General features: G+C 40.9%; 5 protein-coding genes across 9 annotated transcripts; 1 reads left to right on the forward strand and 4 right to left on the reverse strand.

Moving 5' to 3' along the window:
* Nucleotides 1-764: 764 nt before the first annotated feature.
* tmem39b (transmembrane protein 39B) lies at nt 765-8777 on the reverse strand. The gene is made up of 9 exons (XM_086128078.1): nt 8606-8777; nt 7879-8061; nt 7584-7803; nt 6886-6969; nt 6188-6342; nt 3848-4181; nt 2022-2209; nt 1804-1924; nt 765-1133 (listed from the first exon to the last, which is right to left on the reverse strand). The coding sequence occupies exons 2-9, from the start codon at nt 8007-8009 to the stop codon at nt 900-902; spliced, it is 1467 nt and encodes a 488-aa protein (XP_085984204.1). The 5' UTR covers nt 8010-8061; nt 8606-8777; the 3' UTR covers nt 765-899.
* A 1113-nt stretch (nt 8778-9890) lies between these two features.
* Nucleotides 9891-14835, reverse strand: khdrbs1a (KH domain containing, RNA binding, signal transduction associated 1a). Of its 2 annotated transcripts, XM_086127764.1 has the most exons (11): nt 14470-14835; nt 13890-14017; nt 13229-13345; nt 12982-13128; nt 12786-12910; nt 12462-12717; nt 12270-12346; nt 12125-12186; nt 11864-12038; nt 10140-10202; nt 9891-10073 (listed from the first exon to the last, which is right to left on the reverse strand). In XM_086127764.1, the coding sequence occupies exons 1-9, from the start codon at nt 14558-14560 to the stop codon at nt 11929-11931; spliced, it is 1113 nt and encodes a 370-aa protein (XP_085983890.1). In that variant the 5' UTR covers nt 14561-14835; the 3' UTR covers nt 9891-10073; nt 10140-10202; nt 11864-11928. The 2 variants fall into 2 exon arrangements, with proteins under 2 accessions (XP_085983890.1, XP_085983889.1); XM_086127763.1 differs by having other exon boundaries at nt 10140-12038.
* A 2075-nt stretch (nt 14836-16910) lies between these two features.
* tslig1 (tRNA splicing ligase complex subunit 1) lies at nt 16911-19267 on the reverse strand. Its single transcript, XM_086128192.1, has 7 exons — nt 19094-19267; nt 18442-18466; nt 18230-18351; nt 18081-18163; nt 17847-17899; nt 17704-17740; nt 16911-17622 (listed from the first exon to the last, which is right to left on the reverse strand). Exons 1-7 carry the CDS (start codon nt 19173-19175, stop codon nt 17536-17538), a joined length of 489 nt encoding a protein of 162 aa, XP_085984318.1. The 5' UTR covers nt 19176-19267; the 3' UTR covers nt 16911-17535.
* Nucleotides 19268-19331: 64 nt separating this feature from the next.
* LOC147196123 (histone-binding protein RBBP4) lies at nt 19332-24426 on the forward strand. Its single transcript, XM_086127822.1, has 11 exons — nt 19332-19450; nt 20124-20271; nt 20346-20491; nt 21336-21509; nt 21609-21724; nt 21824-21984; nt 22062-22188; nt 22268-22345; nt 23464-23598; nt 23682-23792; nt 23873-24426. The coding sequence occupies exons 1-11, from the start codon at nt 19435-19437 to the stop codon at nt 23933-23935; spliced, it is 1275 nt and encodes a 424-aa protein (XP_085983948.1). The 5' UTR covers nt 19332-19434; the 3' UTR covers nt 23936-24426.
* On the reverse strand, nt 24269-27548 carry LOC147196124 (syncoilin-like). 4 transcript variants are annotated; one of them, XM_086127824.1, is made up of 5 exons: nt 26557-27548; nt 25874-26319; nt 25126-25536; nt 24932-25056; nt 24269-24730 (listed from the first exon to the last, which is right to left on the reverse strand). In XM_086127824.1, exons 2-5 carry the CDS (start codon nt 26312-26314, stop codon nt 24661-24663), a joined length of 1047 nt encoding a protein of 348 aa, XP_085983950.1. In that variant the 5' UTR covers nt 26315-26319; nt 26557-27548; the 3' UTR covers nt 24269-24660. The 4 variants fall into 4 exon arrangements, with proteins under 4 accessions (XP_085983950.1, XP_085983951.1, XP_085983949.1 ...); XM_086127825.1 differs by having other exon boundaries at nt 24269-24545; nt 24632-24730; nt 25874-27548; XM_086127823.1 differs by having other exon boundaries at nt 25874-27548.
* Between the last annotated feature and the right edge of the window lie 162 nt (nt 27549-27710).

Consider the following 27710-nt stretch of genomic DNA (forward strand, 5'->3'; position numbering starts at 1 on the left):
AACATCGAACCAAACCTCCAAAATATGTCCTTTGTTTATGTCTTTGTTAAGCTGATTGGTCAACTCATTTTAATTCAGGTCTCCAATTATGAACATTAATTGGAATTGAAATGTACCATTACCATAAACATATGTCTTTGATCTTTTTCATCAAGTGTATTTGGAATACCTCATTCTATTAATTTGACATAAATACAATTTTGGGATTCTTCCATTTTCTTTGTCACTTGTCCTCATTACGTCACTTATGTGGAAGTACAATCACAGTACTTGTGAGAACAAAGACTGTAAAAATACCTTACTCGGAGGTGTCTCAAATTAGACAAATTTGGAACGTCAGAAGCTGGTGATATTCAAGCTCAAACAAGACAACACCAAACAACTCCCTTAAATGAGACCCTGGATGGGGAATATCTTGCTTCTCTGAATCTGTTGCAGTCCTTATTAAAGCCTCCCGGTCCCTATTTTTCCCCCTCATTAAAAGTCCCTACACACACACACACACACAGACACACACACACACACACACACACAAGGCCTCAATGGGAATCTCACAACTTTGAGGCAGATGTGCTTAAACACACAGCCACTCTGCGGCACAATTTTGTTTATTCAAATAAATGTAATTGAATAATGGACCTTTATGACATGCGTACCATAAGATTATAAAAATAAAGACGTATTACCAAAAGTGAATTTTAAACACGCACTCAGTAGGAAAAGATGAAGGACATGAAACATTAACAATAAGACAACATTTTAAGTACTACAAAAATATCTCCTTTTTTTTATTATGACAGATTGGAACAAAAGCAAGACACAAAATGCAATTTTGTAGAAAAAATACAGAGCTCTTGAGCATCTTCTTCTTGAACGCGTCCCACAATAATAACTTATACCTAAGTGACTTTCTGCTCTGATGGGCTGTTTGAGTAGGAGTACGCTTTGCCTAAGACAATTCGGTCTCTCAGAAGCTTGAAGAAGGCATAATAGTTACTGAAGAGGATCAGTGCCAGCGATATAGTCTGATGCCACTTATCTGAGCATATCAACGAGTAGAGCTGGTAAAAAATCATGGTACCTTCCAAGATGATGAGGATGTTCAATATTCGTAGTGGCTTGTTGAAAAAGAACTGTGGGTGGAAAAGACAGAGCGAGTCAGTTGCGAGGCAAAGCAAACCAATGCCAATAGATTAATCTGATGTAGCGCAAACTATTTTTAAGAAGTTAAAACAGTGGTACCATGAGATATGATTTATTAATTCCATGACCATGCTTGGAACTCAAAACACTTGTATCTCAGATCATCTTCTACCATTGAAATGCATGGAAATGCCACTAATCAGTTCCACCCAAAAAAAGAAAAAAAAAAGACAAATGTGTTTTTGAATGAGAAAATAGCCCTCTTTAATACTGAATGTTGCCCACTCACCACTTAGCCAACAGCGAACTGAAATGTAATGTGGCTCGGCGAATATTTCCCACATTCACCACACTGGTCAAGGTCCAATTTGGCATACCACATTTGCTACGTGTTTTATCTATTTTGACCATAAACTTAAACTGGGAGTATCCAGAAACAGCATCAAGCCTCTTTTCTTGGTGAATTCTTTGCTATACTGATTTTATTGCTATCATACAGCACTCGGGTCAAAAATGTTTGCGCACTCCTATTTTTTATTTTTTTCCTCAAAAGTGAAAAGCAGAAAATCAGCCGAACGATGACTCGTATCTCGAAAACCTATCTCGAGGCACTACTGTACAAACCAGTCTGCAGCCAGCTGATCAGGTCGTATTACTCACATAGAAGCGATAGTGGGACACATCTGATGGTACTGCAACGTTGTAGTGGCCTGTCGCTTTGTAGACGTTCTTATTATGTTTGACCAGGACTCCCTGTGGCCACATGTATTCTTCCGTCCACCTGAGAGGAAACGCATCACAGACAATGCTTCTGAATTATTTTCCAACAAGGCACAGCTCAGCGATTGAGTTTCCTGGTTAACTGTGAGAGTACGTACAAGTGCTGGAGGACGTTGGAGCAGAGGGACGGGTCTACTTTCTGCCAGCAGCCGAGATGCGCTGCAGCTTTGTGGAGCAGGTCGCAGTAGCGAGGTGGCAATAAGTGTCTCATGAGGATGACTGACGTGCTGACTGACACCAGGATGAAGAGCTCGCAAGACCACCGTTTGTCTACATACTGTGTGCTCTAAATAAAAACACAGGGGGAACAACCTATGAAGTGTAGCATGAATCCTATGGTACGAAGATTGTGATTCTCAGAGAGTAGCATGCATGGCTCTCTCTAGGGGTGTGTGGAGAAAACCCCCCCACTAAAATGCATGTTCAAAGTGCTCATAACATTACAGTGGGTTTAACTTTTTTTTTTTTTTTTGTTAAGTGCAGTTCAGTTGTATTTAACTTAAGTATAATACAGTTTCGTTTGATATGTTAAACATTTACAATCGGGTGTGCAATATATTTTTATTGCATCATTACTTAAGTACAGTTTTGTTCATCAGAGTAAATGAGGTGTGGGTGTGGCCAAAGATAATGAACTCAATTTTTCAAAAAAAGTGATTAACCACAGTTCATTCATGATTTTATCGGTGGGCCAGGTAGCTTTTAACATTTTTTTCCTTAAGCAAAATCACCGTTTAAAAACTGCATTTCAGGTTTACTTGGGTTTCATTTGCTTATACGTACATGAATTTGATAATCTTAAAAGCTGAGAAATTTGAATTTGCGAAAAGGACAAATTCTCCTTCACTTCAACAATTATTGTGAGTTTTATTGTGGCGTTTCAAGCATGACTGTCAAAAAGAGAGCGATTCAAGCTCTGGTGAAGGTCTCTGTGTGCGTCTTTCTTCCATTTCTGTGTGGATATATGCACATAGTGTTCAATTCAGATTTGACACAAAGTAAATGTGTAAGCAAACTGAGATGAGATCAACAGTATTCCAGTAGTAAATACTTTTTTTTGGGGACATTTTTGTTTTGAGGTCTGCCGGGAGATTTTTCCGATAATAACAACTAGTGTTCCGTGAGAGACCATCAGGTATGGGGCAGGAAATGATATATTTTTGACGATAACTTCAATACTCACAATTGAAATGCCACTTTTTGCAATGTAGCTGACGTTCTAATCTTTAATTTTCTTCCATTGTCGTTTCAATGAAAGCTAATGGAAGTAAACTTAACTCATTCAGTACCAACCAATTCTGGACCAATTCTGAAAAGACGTTTAAAAACGTCTTTGGGAGTGAATGAGTTAACTGCAGTGTACTTGATTATTAAAGCTGGGCCATTAGAAATTTAAAAACTAAGTCAGGAGTGACAGTAAGAAAAACCGTCATCAATGGTAAAAAAAAAACGCCTCAATTCGAGAAGCATTGAAAATCTGTCATCAAATCACAAAAAGTGGATAAAAAGTGAACCACTAGAATATATTACAACTTAATCTAACTCCATTGTTCGTGTTGTGTTCAATCTGGCAATATTGTTCCAAGCAGCCATAACTGAGATGTGCTCCATCTCTCTTTCCAATTCTATCATCATCAAAGTCAGGAGCTTTAGACAATGCCATTGCTCACCTCCCTTCACAAAAAAGAAAAAAAGAAAATAAAAGACAAAAAGAAAAAAGCCCAAAAGCAAAACATTGAATTCTGTAGAAAGTCACTGAGCTGTGTCATGAGCTTTGCTGAAGAAGTTCAAGACAATGTATGCAGGAGTCTCACATGAATTAATTTGACTGCCGAACTAACTTGATGTCGGTCACATTGCGAATTCTATGATTTTAGGGGTATTCAAAGTTCCGTTGCATATTAAAAACCCGTGCATATCTCACCTTAACAAACCAGACGGGTACAAAGGCCACATAGTAAGCACTCAGCATGGAGCTGACCAGCACCTCCTTCATTCTCCAGTTAAAGTCCATCTTGAGGAACTCCACTTCTTTGCGGATCAAGTCTGGGGAAAGGCAGCAGGCGTGAGTTGGCATAACTTGGACGCCGTACAGCTGGCTGGTGTGCTGCTTCCAGGTTTCCTTGAGCACCGACAGGTAGTCCCGCCCCCGGCCCACGCTGCCCATCTCTTTGGAGCCAATGCTGGCGATGGGGGAGAGGGGACCGGCGCGCCGGAAGTCGCAGCTCAACCGAAAGAATGGAATATACATCCCAAATCTGTAGTGGACAAGAGCTACAATTAGTTTTTACAATTATGGTTGCACAGTAACACCCCAACCCCCTGTATGCACGATTAATTAATCAACCCTTTCAGGGACAGCGGTTACTTCAGTGGACAGCTTATCATGTTATCAGGTTGCAGGGTGCATGAAAGGTTTAGTGCCCACCCCAAATGGTTTGTCACTGCCTATGGATGGTACAAGATGGTTGCAAAGCACTATTTTTATACAGTCGACACCGAGTCTGAGCCCAGGAGCAAATGCATGATTTAAAAAAAAAAACAAAAATTGCCAGCAAATAGGAAAAAAAAATCTGACTTTGTGAATGCCGAACCACAATTGCGTGTGACTTCACTCTCTTTGTGATCAAGGGCCACCGAATAAACGAAACAGACAAAAATGAAAGCCTCCTCACACAAAACCACCGAAGGTCCTCCAGGTGGTGAGTGGGAGACAGCGAGTGCAATGAAAGCAACAGTAAATCACGTGGGAACGAAGCGGCTCAATGCGCTCTTGTGTCCCTGTACAATGTCCACATTGTCAGCGCCTATTAACGAGCAGCGAACTGTCCAGCCAACAAAATAAAAAACGAGCGACTTCTTCCTCTGACTGCAGCGCCATTATCAATCTACTGCTCAGAGAGGTGAGCTAATGTGTCTCATCAGCCTTGTTTCCACCAAGCAGCAGGATGTGCTACATACTCCTCACACTGTGGCCGGCTGCTTCTATTTATTCAATTGCAAAGAGACTAAAGCAATTATTATGGGTAAAGTGGGCACCTACAACCCAAAGACCCCAGTGAGGGCCTACGGTTCAGAGTGGAGTGATGTCAACAAAATGAAACGATGATGATAACGCTGCTAGAGTATAGACAAACTCAAAGTTATCATGTTTAAAAGTTTCATTTTGTTGTATGCTTGATTGACCTCGAACGCGTGTGTTTAGAGCAGAGAGAAAAAGGGCCAACTTGAGCTGAATGAAACTGAGGCCATGTTAACTGAGAGCACAGACGGGAAGGTTCAACTTCGGGTGGGCAGCACAATAAGATGTCCTTGAGTTTGTTACAGTGTCTCAATTCATGCGAAATCTACCCATTGAAGTCACAAGGTATCCATTGTTTGTACCGAGAGATGTTTTGGCCTCCAGGTGCCCACTGAGAGGCGTGACATGTAAATGAAGAAGGGAGTGTTTTTCTGATATATCCCGTGTAATTTGCATACACGATCAATAAAAAGCCGGCAGCGGCTGCAGAGGTCAGGTGTCAGTTAAGAAGCAGTACACAGAGTGGCTTCGTAGAAAACTGCGCCTCCTGCCGGCAGCAAAGACAATATCTTCCTGAGTCTGTTTATTCAACTGTTCATCACTTTTATCTCTGACAAACGCACAGGCCAAAGCGACAAAATGGATATTTTTTGGCAAAGACAAAAAGTTAAATTATAATTTTTTTTTATCCAATTCAGATAAACATAGAATTGTCATATTTCATACTGCGGAGGGTTAAATGAAAAGGCCCAATTATTGTGGAGTGCAGAAGGTCACAGTAGTCATAGCAATTTAATAATTCTGAATTGAGTTGGGGCAGCCCATGAAAAATACCTTTAAAACTGTAATTGTCTCACGTGTTTAAAAAAAAAAATGGTCAGAAAACCGATTTATGGAATTGTGCATTATCAGCAGAGGTAAGAAAGTTGTAAATCTACCAGTAAATACGATAAGAACTATCTGAAATGTGAACAAACTACTAAACATGTATTTGGAAGGAAAAAAACTGCTTATTCAGAACAACATACATTTGCGGTTGCTCTTTCTGCTATTTCGTGAAAAAAAAAAAAGCTCTTCTTGTGGAAGAGGCATGTTGATAATCATCACATTAACTCAGAGTGGTGTGGGGGCAAAAACTGAGAGAGGGAACCATGTCAGTAACCCGATTAAGTGTGCGTGTCAACGTACTGAGAAGCTCAAGGTCCAAAGTTCCCTGAATGAAGCAGACATGATGGTACTCACGGGTAGCAGAGAAAGAGCAGGCTTAGCACAGAGTACGTTCTGAAGAGATAAATGAGGGAGCGGCACAGACTCCAGCCTGTCAGCGTGAGCACGGCAAACCGGGCCATCACTAAGAAGATGGAATGAGGAAATGAGAGCTTGCCACTCTGTGATGCCTACAGGAGAGCCAAAACAGAAAGAGGACATTTCATTTCTTTGAGAATAGGGATCAAAGGTAAACAGGAACAACAGAATTCTTCAAATTCCGATGTCAGCTGCCATTTTATTTTGGATTCTACACGCACAGTTCATTGGGAAATATTCTCAGTTTTACAGACTAATTCCTAAATGGAATAACATGATGACATGGAAATTGTTGTCTTGAAATTGCCTCAAAACAGCTTTGTCAAGCGTGTGAAAAATGTTTTGTTTTGTTTTTTTACCATATTCTCATTATGGGATGTTGTGTGTAGCGTTTTGAGGGAAACTTTATTTCATCCCGTTTTGGAATAAGGCTGTAGTTGGACAAAATGCGGAAACAGTGCGGAGCTGTGAATACTGTTGTGATGCGCTGTTCTTCCATCAGCACGAGTTACAATTTGTACATATTTAATATATCTGACAACTATTTGTGGAGCTGTTGTATGTATGCACAATAAACATGTAACACAATTTTTGCTAACGCAGTGTTAGAAGAGGGGAAAAATAGATGTTCTCACCTCTTTGACAACTGATCCGATTAACCTCCGGGCCAAAATGATGACTATGAACACGAGCATGTTATAATCAATCAGGTGGAAGTTCTGAAAAACAACATGAAGATTTAAGGACAGATTTGCCACTTGGACAAACATTTTACAATGTTCCATCTGATATTTCATAAAACAGATGCTTAGAGGAGTACACGTCAAAGAGAGATTGTGGAGATGCGGTCAATGACAGGACAAACACATTCAGCACTAGACACATAATGAGGCTTGTCAATGAGAAATTGGCCATCTTGTCAACATATGTATTGCAAGGGGGAAAAACAGTTATATGCAATGAGTTCATTTTTTTTTTAGATGACATAAAGTGATGTGATTGGTATCGCCGCTAGTTAAAAGTACCCAGAGAAAACCCATGCATGTACAGAAAGAAACCACAAACTCCACACGGGAAGAGCAGACCTCAGAACCGTGAGGCAGAAGTGCTAACCACGCTCACAGTTATGAATACGATACATCTTCATTTATATCCCGCTTTACCAACAGCTGCAGCTGTAACAAAGCCCTTTACGGAACAGTTAACATAAAATAACAAATATAATGTAACGCAACAAATGTACAGTTAAATGTTTACTGTGGCATTTTATCCTTTTTGGTTTTAACTAATGTGAGAACCATGATGACGACCACGTCACCGTAACGGTACTCACCAGTGACGTGTGCGAGGGAGGATGTGATGGCGGGTACCACCACACAGTCTTGTAGATGTTGACATAGTGGACAAAGAGGGCAATGAGGTGGCAGAAGAAAAGGTGGAGCTCAAAAAGCACGCTGTGATCCACAGGCAACTCGGGGATTTTGCAGTGCTTCAAAGGAATCACTGTCTGCGCAGCCAGCGGAGGGCTGGACATGCAGGCTCCTGTACCACTCCTGCGGGGGGAAAAATACCACGGAGTCGGCTCCCTATGCTTTTCTGCCTGATGCGAGCGAATGATTCAAACGAACCTCGTGCGAGATCGCACCCCGGTGACCGGAGAGCTGGTGGAGTGGTTGCCATTGCTTACTGAGCCTGATTCACTGCCAAGTGGGGGTCTGCAGTAAGTGGTGCGGTTGGCCCCTCGCCTTCCACCTGCCATTACACACACCCACAGCTCACTCCTAAAGGGATTCCTCTCCTTGCTAAAAGACCTGTTTAGAGGAGGGGAAACCGTCAAGACAACCTGACACATTGTATTAGCAACTATAGAATAATGCTATTTAAATGGCTGGCATCAACTCGCAAATGGGACTTAATTTGCTCGAAGGCGTGGTCAAAACAAGCAGAACCCCCGAGATCGTTCAAGCTTATCACAAGTTACACAAAGTATACGTTCAGTTCGTAATGCGGTAACTCCGTCTGTCTTCATAAAGATTGGAATTCTAATGAATGCGTCTCAAACTTGCAAATGATTTCGCACTTGCTTGCTGCACAATCATCCTTTAGATTTGCAGTGTCTTCTCTAGGTTACGTCGCACAACTGTTTCTGTAAGCAGCGAAAATGTCCGTCCAAGCCATGAAACACACGCTGCAAGAACGTGTGCGACTGTGCAATGACGAATGGAGCCGGAGGGTCTTTCCGCCAAGACCATGCTTGATCAAATACAAAGATCAGAGGCCTAAGAGTCTATGGAGCGAGCTAGCAAAGTGTTCAGCTAAGATATTAAATCGATACACAGGAAGATGAAAGCTTACCAGCGAGAGTGGGTCAAATCCTGCTTCGCGGCATAAATTTCCACTTAAAGGCAATAGAGTTTTAGAAGAACTACGGCGATATTGGCGTTTTTTTCACTGAAATCGCCAAATACATTCATTGTTGTTGAACAAGTGGCTGCTGATAGACGGCAGCGCGGATGTTAGCAACCGCAGGGCGGAGTCTCATTTAAAGGAACAGTGCCTGGAAGAAAGAAAATGCGCCGTCACAACGCGTGCGCTTACGTTCGAGATTCGAACGTCTGCTTCACATTGCTGAAATGTATGCTTCGTGTCTCTGCATCCTGTGTGGCGTTTGAAAGCTCTCGTCATGCTTGGGTGGATGTTCTTAGGTTTATTGAAGACTTAATTGTCCTTGATTGTGAAGGGGTGTCTGCAGTAGGGCTGTCCAAACCATTTTCACTGAGAGCAGCACACGACACAGGATGTTGACAGTTAAACATATTTAAATAGAAAAGTAAATCTCATGTTAAACATATTTAAATAGAAAAGTAAATCTCATGTTGGGTGTTATCAGTAGAAAACAATATTACTTTGATCATATTTTGTAACATTCAATTTTACTTCGCAATATTCGTTTCCTTTTTTACACTTGAAAAAGACGCGTTCAAATTGAGTGTGCTATCTTTGAACACTTTGAACTTTTTTTATGTTTGTGTGCAGGCATGTCTTTGTTGTTTAAAAATATGCAGTCGGCCACTGATTGCCCCGTGCTAGGGTTTGCACACCCCCAATTACGTCGCTGTGCCGCGCGATTGTCAGGCGACCACTGTAGACTGTACCCCGCCTCTTGCCTTTGTAACAAAATACTGACAAAGACGCCCCGAAGCCATTTGAACGAGGCTAATTTACATATAAGGATCTGGAGGATCCCGGGCCTTTGCCACATCAACTTTTTGGATGACATTTCATTCCAAATGTGTTGACAACAGCAGACTTGCTAAATTTATAACGAAAATGTCATAAAACGGGTCATACAAATTCCTCATGAGAATCAAAAGATTGAACGAATCCTTATAATTTTCAAGTTATTAACTTGCACTGTACATTTGATGTTGTTTCACTTGTATAATCAATGGACTAACAGATTGATCTAGTTGCGAATTAGAATGGGTAGCCCGAATGTACAATACAGTGAGAAAGGCATTATGTGAAAGTACTGCACTAAATTCTAAAACCACCCTAGTTGGCTTAAAGTGTGGGCCATTAACTTTACAGAGTTTCTACACAGCATGTTCTGCTTTGTGACAAGTCACTGATGCATTGCTTGAAATAAATACTTTATTGAAATCAACATTACAAATTTGAATAAAAAAAATAAAGAATTAACATTCTAAAAATTCCTCATAGAAGAAAAATGACTTGTCTCCTCTGTAAACATTCTGCAAAGCGAAGTCCAGGTTCCGTGTTGACAAAGCCTCCCCTCTTTCAAAAAGGACACTTGAAAGACCTGTGTGAGCACAGCAAATTTCAGTTTCTTTCTGGCCAAAACATGTCCGACAATTTTCTCACATACCATCATTGCTCAGGGAGATTGGAAGCAGTTTTGTCTCCAGCATTGAGACATTTCACTTAAAACCTACGAAGAAAGACAAAATGAGCTCTCGGCAGCACAAATCTGCACACTGAACAGGCATTCACACATTCACACAAGCAAACATGCAAATCTAACACGATCTAAAGATTTATGCAACTCAAGCATTTTTTTTCCATTATTGGGATATTACTAGCACATGTTAAATGTGATATATATTACAATGGACTAATTTTCATCCGTCTACATGCGATATAATACCATCACATGTATTAGGTCCGATATTATGAGACTAATTTTCATCCATCTACAATCTACAGAAATTGCCAAAATAAGAATAAGGTATTGAGTAAGTTATGTTTTTTATTTGAGCAAGAGTTGCAGCACAACATTTTTTTACAGTCTTTTTGTACGGCTTTTTTGCTCGGAATAACTGATAACATTTTGCACTTCAAGCATTTTTTTTTTTGGTGCATTTCGAATAATAACTTCTACTTGGCACAATATAAAAACAAATATCTAATAGATGAGAGTTGGTTAGTTGTTACCTTCATGTGGCGATCTTTTGGCTTTTAGAATCCTCCCCTCTGCGATTTTTGTCTTTTTTAAAAAAGCAGCCAGCATGACTTTGCTTCAAAGTCAAGACCCCTGCAAGCTTGGTTTGAAATACTGTTGAGATTCAGTTACTTCAAGCGGCTGACGCCTTCTAGAGTTGCAGATGCACTAAAGGTTCACGACAATACATATTCAAGCAGGATATCAAGTCCAACTTATATTTGGCAGACCATACCTCATGGAATGATGAGCTTTATTATCGTAGGTGACATTACAAGGGTAGTTTAGAAAATTTGGAAAAACATAGGTCAATGTCAAGACACCGTTTTGTTTTGTCTGAAAGAAAAATTAGACTGACAGTACACATAGCGTATTCAGCGTCAAAAACATTGACATCTTCACCAACGGAAATCTTTTTTCGGACAACAAAGGCAAAATACCACGTTTAAATCAAGTTTAAACTGAAACTAGAAACTTTATTTCAACAGCGCAAGGCAGAAAGACATTTGGAAATACGCATTTAGGATCCTATTTAACCAAATGTACACACTGATGCATTTTTGTCTTGCAACATACAATAGTTGTCCTACAGTTATGTACAAAATATTGAGGCTGCAGTCACCTGGACACACGGAGAACTGGTTGGCCTTCAGTATTTTTGCAAGTAATTGTGACCATTCAGATTATCAGGTATATTTTTCATTTGTTCAATTTTTTTTAACCATATGGTTTAGATGACCTCATAGAAGACAAGAATTCGATGATGTAAGATTTGTGTTGGACCATAATAAAAGGTTTATTTTAGATTGCAAATTAAACTCTGTTCTCTTTTGTTCCGTTTGTAAAGAACTAGATATGAAGCCTATGTGATTACGTTCGCCACGATAATTTTACGATACAATTAAAACATAACCAGTAAATAGCGCTAAAATGTGAATGCCTCTTAAGTTTGTCACGCTGGAACTGCCAACTACTAATTTTAACAGTTATTAAATGGAAAGAGTAAACTGACGACAAACTTAGCATATCATTTTACCCCTGGGGAAGAAAAAAAAAATCGGACACATGCAACAAAATCTCTCCTAAAAATGTAAAGCTATAAAAAAAAAAATTAAACGATAAAAGGGTGAGGAAAAAACAGTCGGAATTACTTTTGAAAGGTTAAGTGAGTTACAATCCAAGATAGTTGCCGTGGCAACTCTCTACCAGTAGCTGTTCAGAATCTTCCATAAGGATGCTCTCTATAGGTTCCTTTTGACTGCCTTGCTGGAGTAGCCTTGCCTCCAGCTGCAGCAGCGGCCCAAGTATTCTCCCAGTCCTCCTGAGCTGGTGGGGGAAGGGAAAATGAAGATAACCAGTCAATACATTCATCAATGATTCATATTTTTTTGTGAACAACAATGAATACTGACCATATTGTTCATAGCCGGCTTCCTGGGGCTCTCCATGACCATAGTCATAATATTCAGTATCCCTGTGAACAAATTTCAAATGTAAGCATAATGTGTTGGAAAGTAATAAACTGGATGTCAAGCTCATGTCATAATATTCACTTACGTGGGCACAGGTTGTTGGCTATAATAATTTTCATATCCCTCATAGGCTGGCTCTGCATATGAATCTTCATAAGCAGGCTGGAAGAAGGATAAATCACCCAGTACATTATCATGGCAGAAAAATGCTAAGACGTGTGTTTGATAAACCATTTATTGAGACGCCTAAATAAGAAAGCTATGTTTGATAGCTTACATAGTCTTCATAGGACTCTGGTTTGGCTTGGGAGCCGGAAGGGGGACCTTGCTGGTGGGAAAGTGCAGCAGCGGGGAGCATCCTCGGTGCACCGGCTGCAGGGGGTCTGGAGCGCGAGGCAGAGCCCCCTCGATTGGGAGCCGTGGGTCCACCTCTACCGGCTGGCCCGCCTCGAGAATTGCCCCGGCCTATTCCTCCTCGTGGGCCACCACCGCGCATAGCCCCACGGGGACCACCGCGGGGGAGTCCACGTCCTCTGTGGAAACGAACCTCCACATTAGCGCTTTAGGAATGGAGCAGAGCCACCACTTGCATTCGTCTTACCTTGGCCCAGCACCTGGAGGTACACCTCGGCCTCTTCCCATATGCCCGCCACGTCCCCTGGCTGAACCATCATGAGAGCCATTCAGGAAATTAGGGTCCATGTATGGGTCATATTCACCAGGTTCCTGACAAAAAATTCTCGTGAAAAGAATTGCAGAGAGCCAAATAAAAATGTTGTAAAACAAAAGTGACTTACTGGGATAAGGAACTTTTTGACCTCATCCATCGCATGAGCCATACGAAGGTAGGCATCTGGGATGGGTGCCATCACCTCAATGAAAACGTGTAACTCCAGTGCAAGATGAGCATACTTGGCTTCTCCACCATTCCGCAGCTCTTCTTCCTAAAACCAAAATTCAAGCTGTAGTACAACTAACTATAAAAGGGTACATACTGTACATCATCTATTATGAATTGAGGCAATCGAAAAATCACATGCATACCTTAGTCTTATCCCTCATAGAACCTTTGCCCAAAACAGAAATCTTGGCACCAGTTTCCTCTTGTAGCCTCTTGATGGTGCTACCCTGTGGCCCCAAAAGCTTGCCGACAAAATTGACCTTGTGGAATTAAACATCGGCAAAATCAGCACAGTGTCTTTCCGGATTACCCCCACATAAGCAGCAACAGCTGACAGTTTGCTCATGCAGAAACCAGCTGAGAACCCAGGATTCATGACCCCAATCTAAGTCTTTCAAACTGAGCACAATACACACGAAATAAAAACCCACAGTAAAGACTATCCTTGCATACAAGGGTAGAGAACTCTGGTTCCTTGAGAGCCATATCCTGCCTGTGTGATCTCCCAACGCACTTGATTCAAATGATCAGCAAGCTCTATTGAAGCTCAGCAAGCTCCGTTGAAGCTTGAAACAAAAATGACCAATTGAATCAGGTGTGTTGGAGCAGAGAGAAATCTAAAAAAAAAAAGGAAGGATTTGACTCTCGAGGAACTAGCGTTCCGTTCCCTGTCCCAGCTTTATCCCCCCCGGCCCCCGCAAATAAAACATTTTGATCTACTGTGGTTAGTCAATAGGAGTGCAGAAGAGTAGAGTTTTATTTTACAAACTATTGATGGATGGGTGGATTGATTGATTGATTTACCCTGGGATACTGCTTGGATGGAATAAGTACACGCTCTTTGAGTTGGAGATTCTTTGTAGCAAATAGGTCCAAGTATTTCTCTTTGTCTTGGTCTTTTTTGGGTTCGCCTTTTTGGATCCTATCAATCTCTACAAAAGGAGAACAATGAATATATAAACTAGGAAACGAGGATAAGCAGCGAGTCAAGCGTTAATTCTCAACATTGGTACAACATGCACAAGATGTAAATGAATCAAAATAAATAAGTCAAATTATGTCGTTTTCTAGCCAAAACTGAGCCAAGTAACGATTGCTAACAGTATTGGTAACGCAGGACACACAATGGGCACACAAAGACACTCCGGGCCTACTTGATCAAATGGCCGAAGACAAAAAAGCCAAGTTAAAATACACGGTAACAAGAAAAATAAACCACAACCAACAAAAATGTGTTAAAGGGAGTATATATAGAAATCCAAACGCAAGGACGCTTGACCTACACAGACACGTGTTTCAATCGACATTTCAATTCTTGAAAAATAAATGAGCCGACTGTTAGCATGCAGGCCAACAAAGCTAATCACCAGTCAAATCATCTTACCTGCAGAAATCAGCTTCATCGCGTGGGTGAAGGATGAATCCAAGCTATCTTTCTCGGCCAAGAGCTCCGGGAGGTATTTTGTGTCTTCCATTTTGCCGTTCCAGTGAACAGGTCTCGACGGCGGACTCGAATCGGCCTTTATGAACACTCGCTCAACTCAAACCTCGCGAACACCACCGAATGTAACAAACGCAGCGTTGCTCGCTGCGCCGAGGTTTCAAGCAACAAAATTTAGCAACCTCGTGGTGAACAGCGTCGAGAAAATGTCGCCCTGTCCAAGATTTGCGGCGAACCGTTGCCTTTCGCCAACGAACAAAGAGGAGATGGCGCAGCTGTAGTTGATCCAGAGGGGGAAGAGAGGCAAGCGCCGGACGGAACGTCATAGTCACCGCCCAAAAAAGGTTAAATATTTTTAATAATAAACGTAATTTGAAATTGTGTTTTTCTACCGTATATCCTTTACTTCTATTTTTTGCCCACGCAGGGAGTATTGAGATACACTATGTTCTAATTGTGACATTACATTTTTATGTCCATAAAATAGGACAAATATTAATATAAAAGCTCTGTAAACCACAAGCCTCAGATTGACTTCACTATTTCGTGTAGAAGAGGGTTGACGGGCAATTAATTTTGCAGAGGGACAACATGAGAAGCTGGAATACTCACTCGAGAGCCAAGCAAACATGCTAACCTCAAAATTAGCTTGTACTCTTTACTATGTCTCGAAAAATTGTCTTGTTTCAATGAATTAAAAATACATGTATTTTTATGTAAAAACTGCCAACTCATATTAGCCATTCCTTGTCAGGCCTACCAAATATATAGATCAGTGCGAAATATATTATTATTGGCAGTAGGTGTCCCAATAATTTTTTGGAACCTAAGTCTCGGAGACACCTCAATCAAGAGCTAAATGGCAGTTGACATTACCTGTCTCTATGTACAGTACGTCTTGTAAAAAGTAATGAGCATCTTCTGATGAAGGGGTAAAAGTTAGTGCATTTACTAAACTGTTAGAAAAAGAAAGCCTCAATGTAGACAGCTGAAAGGGTTAGGGCAGGGGTGGGCAAACTTTTTGGCTCGGGGGCCGCATTGACTTTTAAAATTTAACAGAAGGGCCAGGTCAGCACGAGCTATGGTACATAAAAAAAAAAAACTGCATTTGTTGACAGTCCATATCAAACATCAACAGAACAAAAGCATGAAAGTACGGTATTAATATACTTTTTTTAAATGACAAAAGTGTTGTTGATTACCTATTTTAGCCTGTGCATCGCTGCAGATGGGTTGTGATCAGACCAGTAGAAGTAGAGCGATACAGAGGTACTAGGTGGTCGAAAAGATTGCCCCCCCCCCCCGTTCTGCAACTTCAATGCGCCACCTGGCGGTGAAATGCCTGTCATTACAAGTCCAATTGAAATGAATGCAATCATTCACATCGAACCTTAATTGTGGACCAACCTTCGGCGGGCCGGATTAAAAAGACCAACGGGCCGGATTCGGCCTGTGGGCCGTAGTTTGCCCACCACTGGGTTAGGGTTAGGTTTAGGAAATCCACTAAAATACAATAAAGTATTTCAACTTTGTTAATTCCCGCCACTAAGAATTGCCAACAGCAATTTTTACGTAATAGTAAAAAATGATTTTTGTCCTATAACTGACCCGAACGCGTGGATTGTTTGAAACAGTTGTGGTTAAGTTTGAAGAACATCAGTGTGGCATAACCCTTACTGTATTTGCAGTGTCGAGGCTAACTACACGCATTTAAAAAAACTTCTTTTTTTTTTTTGGTCAGAATGATATGACCTCCGTGGGGCTCAGATGGGAGGAGCTGCTCATGCCACTGCTTCAAAAATACAAACTCAACATAACCTGGGGGGACCAGGATCTTTTAAACATTATTTTCCACTAAATTATCCTCAAATGAGGGTAGTTCGAGCGTGGGTTTTTTTTTTCTCCCCCTCTCCCTCCCTTGTTTCTTTCTGACTTTCGGGTTGAGTGAACGCTGGCGCGTTTTGGCTGCCGCTGCTCAACCCGTATTGTTTTGTGTTTTTTGTTATTGTAAAGTGTCCTTGGGTGTCTTGAAAGGCGCTTATAAATAAAATTTATTATTATTATTATTATTATTACTGAAATTTACTTCCAGACTTCCAGTAATGATGGCTTTTTGTAGTAACAATGTATCATCTATAACTGCTTCAGACAATAAAGTGTATGCAGAAAATTGGTGAAGATGGCACGACTGTCTGTGTCCTATGTGTTGTGTTGTGTTATTTTGACTTCAAAATGGCGCCGCGAGAGTGGCTGCCTTTCCAGCAGCTCCTATATTTTGTTGTTCTACTTCTTCCTTTCATAACTTTGCTGCTGTGAATCGGGAATTTCTCCACTGCGAGACTAATAAAGGTTTCTTATCAGAAGCATCCAAACAACACGTTAAATGGCTTTTAAATTGCATTGCTTTCAAAATATATTTATTTTTCAAAACAACATACTTTGAAGTTTACATTTCATGATTGAGGCAGCAAGGTGTGTAGGTGGAAGCATGTACATGCCTCTGTTGAGTGGTTCTCAGTTTGAATCTCAACTCTGCATTCCTCTCCCCATGCTTGCGTTGGTTTTCATGAATGGTTCTCTACATGTGCCCTACGAATGACTGGAGACCTACCCAGCGTGTACCCCTTCTCTTACTCCAAGTCAGCGGGGATAGGCTCCAGCTCACACGCAACCCTAATGAGGAACAGCACTACAGAAAATTGATATTTGCAAATTCATTATTCATGTGTTTAACTTAAGAGGCATTATTTCCCCAATGCAATAAATATTTCTTCAAAACAAAACCTTTCAGAATCACATAAACAAATAATAACGATTGAATTATTTGTACACTGCATTGACAATTCAGAGTTAATGCAATATACACTCTTAATCTATCACGGAACCCAAGAGCAGCAAATCATATTTTACAATTCAATGATAAAAATGGTTACATAAAAAGACCATGAAATTTGGCCATCAATGGATTCCAGTTCCAATGAACCAGTCGCATCATCAAATCTTCAAGTATCAGATATCAACAATTGCAAATATCTCAGGTTTTTCTTTATCGTGGATTTGCATCGCAGAATATGTAATGGCTTTCACTTCTGTACCCTAGGGGGGGAAAAACATTTCTGTCACATTTTCTGTCAATTTGTCATGTTTCTCTAAACAACCTTTTGTCTGGATTCGCACCTGTGGATGCTTCGACAGCAAGAATTCTTCACCCCACCTTAAAAACACAAAAGATAAAGGCACAGGATGAGAAAGATCAGCCAAATGAGATCGCAAGCTACGTATATTTTGAAGTAACATCTTCATGAAAAGGTCAACGTTACCCAATGGAGCGAATCCTAAAACGCATTCTGTCAATGTACAAAACTTTGACCTCCTGTTGGAAGAAACATAAATAAAACCACAATGAAGATTGTAGCCATGGAATCAAGATATTGTGTTAAATGCATATTTCTGAGACCTCTCCATCTTGTAGCTTGCATAGGAACTGCTTGTTTTGTTTTATTTTGGGGGTTTTTTGGGGGGGGGGCTTAGGTAAGTTTTAGAAACATACTCACTCTGGGAACAAAGAACAGATCTGCACTAAACTTGTACAACCAATCATCTAGGAAATGGAAGAGCAGAGATTCCAAGTCTTCCCCTGTAGATGTCCACAGGAAAGCATTACTATTTGTACAGAGTCAATGATTGCAATCACATTTCTCACCCTCTGACTCCACTTCTACAGTATCAGTGGGTTCCACTGTTTCGGTGTCCGTCATGTAGCCAAACATGCCCATGGCACATTGCTCAAAGGCTTCCTCCAAGGAGTCTCCCCAGGAGTGGATTCTTAGAAAGGGTAATCAAATGTTAACACACCAATCACAGTATCCCAAAACCTAATGCTGTGAATGAACTCTGACATGAAAGAACACTCACTGTACATCTGCTGTATGATCCAAATCTGTAATAAGACATGGCCATAAGTTTAGACAGACCTCACATCTTGCTTTTGTCCCATCACTAGTGAGCTATTTTTAGAACATGCCTGTGAGCTACTCCTGTGATCCTTGGAGGCTACCTGGTTCCCAAGGGCATCACGTTGGTGACCCATTGTAGGGATTGCGCTTTTTGAGAACAGACTTACCGACCATTAAACCCACGCAGTTAAATCGTTGAACATCTAAAATATGAATTCTGTATAAATTGTGAGGTTTTTTTTGCTCTGTCACTGATGGACTCGCAATCAGTGCAACAGCGTGCATTGCCACAAGCGTGAATGTGGGCATCTATCTCTTCAGTAAATGTGAACCGAAAGTGGAGTCCGCCTTTCGCCTCAAATCAGCTGAGAAAGCCGATAGGCAAACAAAGAAACATGTTTTGAATGCGGTAATTGTCATTCGCTTGTTCTATAAGCAAAGGTGGATAAGTCGATGAAACCGGAAATCACATTTTTGTGTTTAAAAAATGGACATTTGTTTTGAGGCCAGATTGCCCAGCCCTAAAATGTAATTTATTTTCAGGGCGGCTATTCGAATAGTCTATTAGTACTGTAAGTTAAGATAGCACTTCTACTCTTGGTTTTACTCACATTCATATTTCTTGTTAATTGGAGGGTACTTGGATTTGGTCTCTTTCTGCGCGTCTGTCAGGTCTAGCTGGCGATCGTCCATTACACGGTTGTTTGGCACGTAAAGAGTAGAGCTTGGCGGAAGAGAACTTCCAGCATGTCGGACTCCACAGTGCTTTCCAACATGGTCGAAGGGGTGGGACGTGAACGCTGTGTTTCACTTCCGGTTGGGTTTCCGCTACAGCGATTGGATAATCGTGCTCGACGGAGTTGGCGCCATTGCAGACGCTGCGTGCTGTCTTCAAAGCGCTCGCCCCGGAAAGACGCACTTGGTCGAGTATTAGCTTTTCAACAAAGGCGCCATGGCTGACAAAGACGGTATGAATGGAGACTTTTCCTGTTTACTTGGCACAACTTAGTTTATGGATACCCCGAAATAGCGAAACTGTTGGACTAGTTGGTCCGGGGTTGGCGCATCTGCACGCATCTTATTTTATTGTTACAAACGCACAAGCTAGCTGTTAGCAAATGTAGCGTTAGCTGCCACGAGCGTGCTAAATACACGGGGTCTAATCTACTAGTTGGTGGTAATTTGTCGCTCCACTTGGAGTTGTGGATAGCTCTTGTGCTTAAATTGCGGGCTGAGCGGCACCTGGTCTTTTATCTTGTCACTTTAGCAACGTTTCCCAATGTGATCTGCACACCAAAATAAACCCTGGAGCTAATTATGAAGTCAGGCACTGTCTGGCTGTCGTATATCCCGACTGTCCGTCACGTATATTACAGTCTTTAATAATAATAATAATAATAGATTTTATTTATAAGCGCCTTTCAAGACACCCAAGGACACTGTACAATAACAAAAAACACAAAACAATACGGGTTGAACAGCGGCAGCCAAAACGCGCCAGCGTTCACTCAAATTAATGTGTTACTGACTTATTCTCGCAGTTCTTGATGATGTATTGTTTATTTATTGTATGCATTATTCATTGTTTGAAAACCTTGAGGTAACTCACAAACTTGTTCTTGATGTTTGCCCTATTTGTAGCTGCCTTTGACGATGCTGTGGAGGAGAGGGTGATCAATGAGGAGTACAAGATCTGGAAGAAGAACACCCCTTTCCTCTACGACCTGGTCATGACTCACGCCCTGGAGTGGCCCAGTCTAACTGCTCAGTGGCTGCCAGATGTTACCAGGTAGGTGGGCAACGCCTGTACTAAAGTATCATAAAGAATGAATTGCAACTGAAATGTATTAATTCCATTCACAGACCGGAAGGAAAGGATTACAGTGTACACAGGCTGGTTCTGGGGACACACACCTCAGATGAGCAGAACCACCTTGTGATTGCTAGCGTTCAGCTCCCCAATGATGATGCTCAGTTCGATGCCTCCCACTATGACAGTGAGAAAGGAGGTAAGGGAAAGTATAATGTCGGCCAGTGTCTCCTCAGCATTATTTACCCAAGGCAGGTATTTTGACATGCGAGAAAAATCTAATGAGCCACTACCACCAGATTAAAAAACTGGACACTGCCCATCTATCTGTTTTGCTTTCATAGACGGCTGAAAAAAGATAAATTGTAGTAAATAAATCAATCAATCAATTCAATCAATTAGTGAATTTCACACGGCACACCTGATTAACTCCCAACACACTGGTCGGGAACCATCGGTTTAAGAATTAGGATTATTATTAACTTTAGTTGTCATGATCGTTAGCTTTCTTGTTGATGAAAAATTGGCAAAACAGTATGAGCATGCTAATCAAGTTCGAATGGCATGCAGTGACTGTACTACCACCTAAGAGCCATTCACGAGACAGACAAATTAACATTGTCTAGGAAAAAAAAGAGCACACAATTATGTTGAAAAACAAATTTCACCAAAATGTAACATTGCAGTAAACTGGATCTTGTCAAATTAATTGAACTAGTTCATCACCTCATTAATGTTGCTTACCCCTGGTGTCTGTTAGATTTAACCTGTCAAAATAGCCGCTGTAACAAAAGCCAGTGCCGGGCTATCTCCCCCCCCCCCCCCCCCTTCTTTTTTTTCTTCTCTCGCTCGATCTAAAAAAATGCATAGGAAGTGTGCGAAGTTGTTGGAAATTTACTTGAATGTCCCTTACAACCTCGGTGGGTGACATCGAGATCTGGTATTTTATAATGTTATCCTGTCGTCAATATTTTCCCTGTTAATCGGAAGTATTTCGTTTTATCAGTATTAATCATGTTGTTTTTATGTGTGTGTTGTTACAGAGTTTGGTGGTTTTGGCTCTGTGAGTGGAAAGATAGAGATTGAAATCAAAATCAATCATGAAGGAGAAGTCAACAGAGCCCGGTATATGCCCCAAAACCCTTGCATTATTGCAACCAAGACCCCAACCAGTGATGTGCTAGTCTTTGATTATACTAAGCACCCGTCCAAGCCAGGTAACAATCAAGCCATGCTTCACAATCCTTGGTTAACCGGTGTAATTTTCTCTCCCTAATTTTGCCTCGTCAATATATTATTTTTTTTCTTTCCTCAAGACCCCTCTGGAGAGTGCACTCCAGACCTTCGTTTGAGAGGTCACCAGAAAGAGGGCTACGGCCTCTCCTGGAATCCAAACCTAAGCGGCTGCCTCCTCAGTGCTTCAGATGACCACGTAATTTTTATTTATTTTATTTTGTTTTAACTAAACAAGTGAAAGTGGTAATTTCTCAGTTGCTCGTGCCAGTTTCTGACCAGTCTGCCTGCTCTTCAGACCATCTGCTTGTGGGACATCAGCACCGTGCCTAAGGAGGGAAAGATAGTGGATGCCAAGACTATCTTTACAGGCCATACCGCTGTTGTGGAGGATGTCTCATGGCACCTGCTCCATGAGTCACTCTTTGGGTCTGTGGCTGACGACCAGAAACTCATGATGTAAGCTAAATTAAACACCATGTAAACACTCGAGCACAGCATTGTCTTTAAACCTGATGATGTATTCCCTTGAAAAGATGGGACACGCGATCCAACAACACATCCAAGCCCAGTCACGCAGTGGATGCCCACACTGCTGAGGTCAACTGCTTGTCTTTCAATCCGTACAGTGAGTTTATCCTGGCCACTGGCTCCGCAGACAAAGTGGGTTTGCGCTCTTCGCGATTGTCACCAGTCCTACTATCATCAGTGGGAGTTGATGTGAATGTGGATGTGTTTTTAGACCGTGGCTTTGTGGGACCTGAGAAACTTGAAGCTAAAGCTGCACTCTTTCGAGTCTCACAAAGATGAGATATTCCAGGTCAGTGATTTTGATAGTCAATGTGATTATGCTTGTTTATTATTATGCTTTTTGTTTTGAAATCGGACTAAAGTATTAGCCTAGTATAAAAAAAATGGGCTCACTGATACGGCCTGCAGCTACAGAATATTTTTGTATTCTGATTGTTTACTGAAAATGTTATCAAATAATTGAATATTCAGATAAAAATACATTTTTGTATATTTTTGATTGGTTAAAGGACAATTATGAACACACGAGAAAGCACGTTTCTATTTTTAATTTTTAGATGATTTCTCCCCCCCCACACAAATTCAAACTGTACATAGTAGCAAACTATCAGGACACACTAGTGACATTTTGGGCTATGATGAAGTGATGTCATAATCACAGTAGCGATTTTACCTGTTAAAATGACACACTTGATAAGCATGCTTTGCTAAAAATTGATAGGACCTACAAGTGTGTCAAGCTGTCAGTATCAAAGTGTGCAGGGTAATTTTTACTTGTTAAACTGCCTTTAAAAAGAAGTCTGATGGCTCTTGCAAGCCTGTATTGGGCACTTGTTTAGTGGCTTGCTCCTCGCCACTAAGCTGCTAATGCTGGAAACAGATGTACTTTACAATGCCAGTGTTATTAATTTGAGTCTTTAGCGTCTTTAATTAGTGATTGAACAACATTTCAGGGTGATGTTTGTGATGGCAATGTAGATTTAAACTTGGTTTCAACTTTGTCGGGAAGATGACAAGTCTGTCATCACGCGGTGCCATCAACAACTTCAAAGTAAAAGTGTGCCAAGGCGCATATTTGCGCATATTACTATATTTGGGAAGATTTTATTTTGAAGTTGGTGGTGCTACTGTCATGCATAGCATCAGCAATTGCTGCTGCTGGCTTGACTTTCTTCTCAACCATGCACACAGTCACCAAATGAATGGGTACCTGAGGCAGAAACATTTCCTTGAGCATTGTTTTGAATCGAAGCGCTCAAATTAGTGACTTGTTTCACCCCTACGTTGATGTCTGCGCCTGACACCAAATATTTCTAAAGCATGACTTCATGTTGATAAGTAGCTTTGCTGTAGCGTTTTAGTTGGTCTGTCTTGAAATGAAACGTCTGTCCCATTTTTGAAAAACAGGTGCAATGGTCTCCTCATAACGAAACCATCCTGGCCTCCAGCGGCACAGACCGGAGGCTAAACGTGTGGGACCTCAGTAAGATCGGCGAGGAGCAGTCTCCCGAGGATGCAGAGGATGGCCCCCCTGAGCTGCTGGTCAGTTGGGGCAATTAGCTGTTCTTGTTTAATTCGGACCTTTTGCTGGGATGTAAAGTCACTCACAAATATTTTTGATTTAGTTCATCCATGGTGGACACACAGCGAAGATATCAGACTTCTCATGGAACCCCAACGAGCCATGGGTCATCTGTTCTGTGTCGGAGGACAACATCATGCAAGTGTGGCAAATGGTAATGAATAATTGTTAGCAACGTCAGTTATTAGATATATTGTCCTAATTACAATTTTTGAAATGTTTTTTCTTCTGCAGGCTGAAAACATCTACAATGATGAAGATCCTGAAGGAGTAGCAGATTCTGAGGTTCAAGCGTGAATGCATTCTCATCTTTTCTTCTGACCTGCTTATTCAAATGATCTCTTTTCATTGTTGGGTGCATAAGCACTTCTTTTAAATCTACATTTCGGGCACCAGTGTTTTTGGGGAAAATCATAACATGCCGTTGTGATCCGTCTGAATTGGTTCCAATTCTTTTAGATATGTTAGTTTGTCATAATCCAAGTTATTCAACCCTGATGTGATGAAACCGTCAAGAAGTCGGCTGTCATTCCAATTCTTTATTTCGACGAGTTTGTTTTCCCTCATCTTTTCTGGAATTGGTTAGTTAAGATCCACGCATTTCTACAAAGATCCATTTTTATACAAATGTACATACAAAGGTTTCCACTTTATTTGTGTGAAAGTAGTCAGAATTTTCTAGCTGTGTTACATCTTGCATCCATTTTTCTTCCCTCTACATTTTCTGTTCTGTTGTGCGGCATCTGAGCTCTTGTGTGCTTATATTCATAATAAATATTTGAAGTAAAGTGGTCTGCTTTGCAGTGTGAATGCATGTTTCTTTGTCACCATATCAGTCCTGCAGTTTACCAGTCCAGGGTGTGCCCACTTCTCACCCAAAGGCACCCGTGACCCTCATGAGGCCAAGCTACAGAATGTGGATGGATGGCACGTAAGAAAATAATGAATGGTAGTCCTTATAATAACAGAGTTCATGCTTTGTTTTTGATTTACCTTATAAAACAAATTTCAAGCAAAAATGTTCAACATTCGGTGGATTGACAGGAAGTCGAATCCTTTGGCTGTTCTTCCGCTGAAGCATCATCGCAGACTCTAGATAGAATATGTACAAGTTAGACTCCTGTCATTCATTCACACAAGGTATTGTGTGGGGAAAAATATATAAATTACCACTTGATATCAAGTCATGTCTCAACATAATGCCAAAGTATTAACTCAACCCACTTTGATTAGTGAACATTTCTGAGTATTGACATGATTTCCAAGGACATGACTTAACCTGTTAGAACTCACCTGAGATTTGCCATCTCATCTAAAATATAATTGGTGACGGCTTCCAAATCTTTTTTTTGTCTTTTTTGAACCTCAAAGTCCAGCACTAGTTTCCTCAGGGCCTGTTTTACTTCCTCCTCGACTTCCTGGGTAAAGAAACATTCCTATGTGTATGAACCATTCATCATATCTATTAAATTGTTGATGCGTTGTACCTTGTGATGTGTGATCATTTCCTCTCTTTCCTGCTGCATCAGGTTGATCCTTTGCTCCAGATAGGTCTTCTGCTCCTCCAGTCGTTGTACCTCCTGTTTGAGGGGCTCTAGTTGGGCCCTGAAGCTCGCTGCTTGCTCTTGGCCTACTCTCAAGGCTTTCTCTCCCAACTGCCTCCTCTTAAGCAGTGCGATGAGTCGGGGCTCATACCAGCTCTCCAACTCCTGAATGCTGACGCTGAGCCGGCGCTGGAGGCGGACGGAAGCTTGTCGGCACAGGTTGACATCGGTCATGGCTCTCGGTCTGCATGGCTTCTTGGCCTGATCCCTCAAACAATTCAGATGTTTTTGATGGGACTCTTGAAGCTGAAACAACTCCTCGGTCAGACATTGGACTTGGGCCTTAAGCTCCTCCTGTGAAAAGATGAGTCTGAAAAATAGCCTAAAAATATTACCACAGTAAATCATCTTTGCATCAGCTCTTGAATTGGATATCAATACTCTGTTACTGGTCATTATGTATTGGCGAAATATTGAACAATCTTTGGCTGAAGAGAGAAATTGTACAAACCCCGCCTGCAAATTAAAGCTAATTATTCTCAGCTCTTTGCCAGACCCGATATTACCCACAATTACTCACACTGATCAGATCATGGTCAATGTTCATTGCATGACACACACTGCGGAATATAGAAAAGAATAACCTGCAGCCTAATCCTGTGAGCCTAAAAGCACCCAGCTGGTGTCTGACCTTTGTTAGTGCCTCCTGGGCCACCCAATACTCTTGTTCAGCCAGCATCACTTGGCTGTGGATGCAGTCTCTGGCTGTGTTGAAGAGTTTCCTCTTCACCTGCTGCACTTCCTCAAATACGTCCGTGTGATCCCTCTGAGCCAGGGCGATCAGTCTCCGCTTTTCCCTCAGCTTCTCCCTCAGCTGATCCACAATTTGCATCATGGGCTCTTGCAGATACAGTAACTCTTGTATCAGCTCTTCTCTCCGTATCTCCAAAAGGGACACTTGCTGGATGCAGTGTTCAAACATCTGTTCAACACTCTCCATGTCTGACTTGTCCATCTTAGAAGTGTGGTCGCGCTCTAATTTGTCATCATCAGCGCTTTGTTTGATGTCTTCAAAAAATTGAATGAGTTGTGTGGGTGGCTCCTCAGTGGGTGCCTTTTCGTGACTGTCCATGGTGACTGAAAGATGAACAAAACATGAGACTGATTAATCACTGTTGCATTTTTGTAATAGTCATTAGTCAGATGATGATGAAAGCAATCACTTGTCAAAGATTAGATCACAGTTTGAGTTGTTGACTCAAGTTATTTTGCATAACAAGTCAGGAAAATTAAAGCCAATGAGCTTACCATTGAGTGATGACTGTAAATCAAAACAATCAACTAATGGTAATTTCACCCTCAGCCGATACTCACTCAGTTTGAAGATTGCAGTCCAGAGAGATGGTAGCTTGGTCGAATTTGTTCACGGTTGAGAGACTCTCCCTGCTGTGTTTCTGCCGTTAGCAAAACAGAGGCCGACTTTGCGTGTATTAATAACAGCTAGAGTCAGTGTGGTAACCCTATCCCTGGGTTAAAAGTCTGTCAGACCCCCACGAGGGATCAAAAATCGGGGTCAGTGCTCCTTGCAGACTGGCATACCGTACATGCTCTGTATTCCCCTGTCATACGTATGTGGGTCGTTTTCATAATTTGAGCAATGGCGGAAAAGATAAGTGTAAAAATCAATAAATAAAATTCTTTTTTTCATGCCTGATGAGTAAATGTTTCAAATGCTAACCCAGTCATACTTAAAATTCAGTTTCAGTTGTTGATGATTAAAATTTTTGGAATTGATAGTAAAGATCCATATGATACTGGTCGCCCTTCAGAAAATATCATGAAACTTAACGGTAAAGACATTTTGTCATTAAAACTTTGAAAACATTACTTTAGAATTGTATTTTTCTTTGAAACAAATACTGTACTACCTTTTGAAGGATAACTGCCCAAAAATCAAATATTCATATGAGTAAAATGAACTGATTTTAAAAAGTAAATACAGTGGGGTATGGTTTGCCCCTTAATGCACGAATTACGTGAAAATGAAATGTACAAATACATACACATTACAATCTCCTGGGTGAAATTAATTCCAGAATTAAGAGCATTGTTTTACTGAACAAAATACTATTGATGATATGACTACTGAGAAATTTATTTGCAGTACTAAGGCAGTAGCTGTGGCTCCTTATTCTGTTTATGGATGTATCATTCATCTTGGAAAATGCATCACTGGAAAAAATGCACGAAAATACTTCAATAAGTTTGCTTTTCGACTCATGGCTAGAGAACATTAAGGTAATGAACTATATTGAACATGCACATTAAAAAGTTTAATGAAGGCCAAGTTCGCCTGTAAAGGTTGTGGTATTGTTATAAATTTCACCCGAAAGCTTAATATCACTTTTTTAAAAAGTGATATTAACCTTTCGGGTGAAATACTTATATATACTTATACTTATATATAAAAAGTCTTTTTATAAGTACTGTACTGGATATTTGTGAATATTGCTACCCCGACAATTGTA

The sequence above is a fragment of the Hippocampus guttulatus genome, chromosome 13 (assembly GCF_054856545.1).
Source record: "Hippocampus guttulatus isolate MCC_2025c chromosome 13, RoL_Hgut_1.0, whole genome shotgun sequence".
Lineage (NCBI taxonomy): Eukaryota > Metazoa > Chordata > Actinopteri > Syngnathiformes > Syngnathidae > Hippocampus > Hippocampus guttulatus.

Coding starts and splice junctions, on each gene's coding strand:
- tslig1 (XM_086128192.1), bottom strand. CDS start 19,175: ATGGACGATCGCCAGCTAGACCTGACAGACGCGCAGAAAGAGACCAAA. Junction 18,164..18,229: donor TGTAGAAGTGGAGTCAGAGG/GTGAGAAATGTG, acceptor GGACATCTACAG/GGGAAGACTTGGAATCTCTG. Junction 17,741..17,846: donor TTTAGGATTCGCTCCATTGG/GTAACGTTGACC, acceptor TGTGTTTTTAAG/GTGGGGTGAAGAATTCTTGC.
- khdrbs1a (XM_086127764.1), bottom strand. CDS start 14,560: ATGGAAGACACAAAATACCTCCCGGAGCTCTTGGCCGAGAAAGATAGC. Junction 12,347..12,461: donor CAGAGTCCTATGAAGACTAT/GTAAGCTATCAA, acceptor TCCTTCTTCCAG/CCTGCTTATGAAGATTCATA. Junction 12,187..12,269: donor AGCCAACAACCTGTGCCCAC/GTAAGTGAATAT, acceptor ATTTGTTCACAG/GGATACTGAATATTATGACT.
- LOC147196123 (XM_086127822.1), top strand. Junction 21,725..21,823: donor TCAGTGCTTCAGATGACCAC/GTAATTTTTATT, acceptor CCTGCTCTTCAG/ACCATCTGCTTGTGGGACAT. Junction 21,985..22,061: donor GACGACCAGAAACTCATGAT/GTAAGCTAAATT, acceptor TCCCTTGAAAAG/ATGGGACACGCGATCCAACA.
- tmem39b (XM_086128078.1), bottom strand. CDS start 8,009: ATGGCAGGTGGAAGGCGAGGGGCCAACCGCACCACTTACTGCAGACCC. Junction 6,970..7,583: donor CTCCCTCGCACACGTCACTG/GTGAGTACCGTT, acceptor GTTGTTTTTCAG/AACTTCCACCTGATTGATTA. Junction 2,210..3,847: donor TACCCGTCTGGTTTGTTAAG/GTGAGATATGCA, acceptor GTTTTTATTTAG/AGCACACAGTATGTAGACAA.
- LOC147196124 (XM_086127824.1), bottom strand. CDS start 26,314: ATGGACAGTCACGAAAAGGCACCCACTGAGGAGCCACCCACACAACTC. Junction 25,537..25,873: donor CCCAGGAGGCACTAACAAAG/GTCAGACACCAG, acceptor ATCTTTTCACAG/GAGGAGCTTAAGGCCCAAGT. Junction 24,731..24,931: donor GATGAGATGGCAAATCTCAG/GTGAGTTCTAAC, acceptor TATTCTATCTAG/AGTCTGCGATGATGCTTCAG.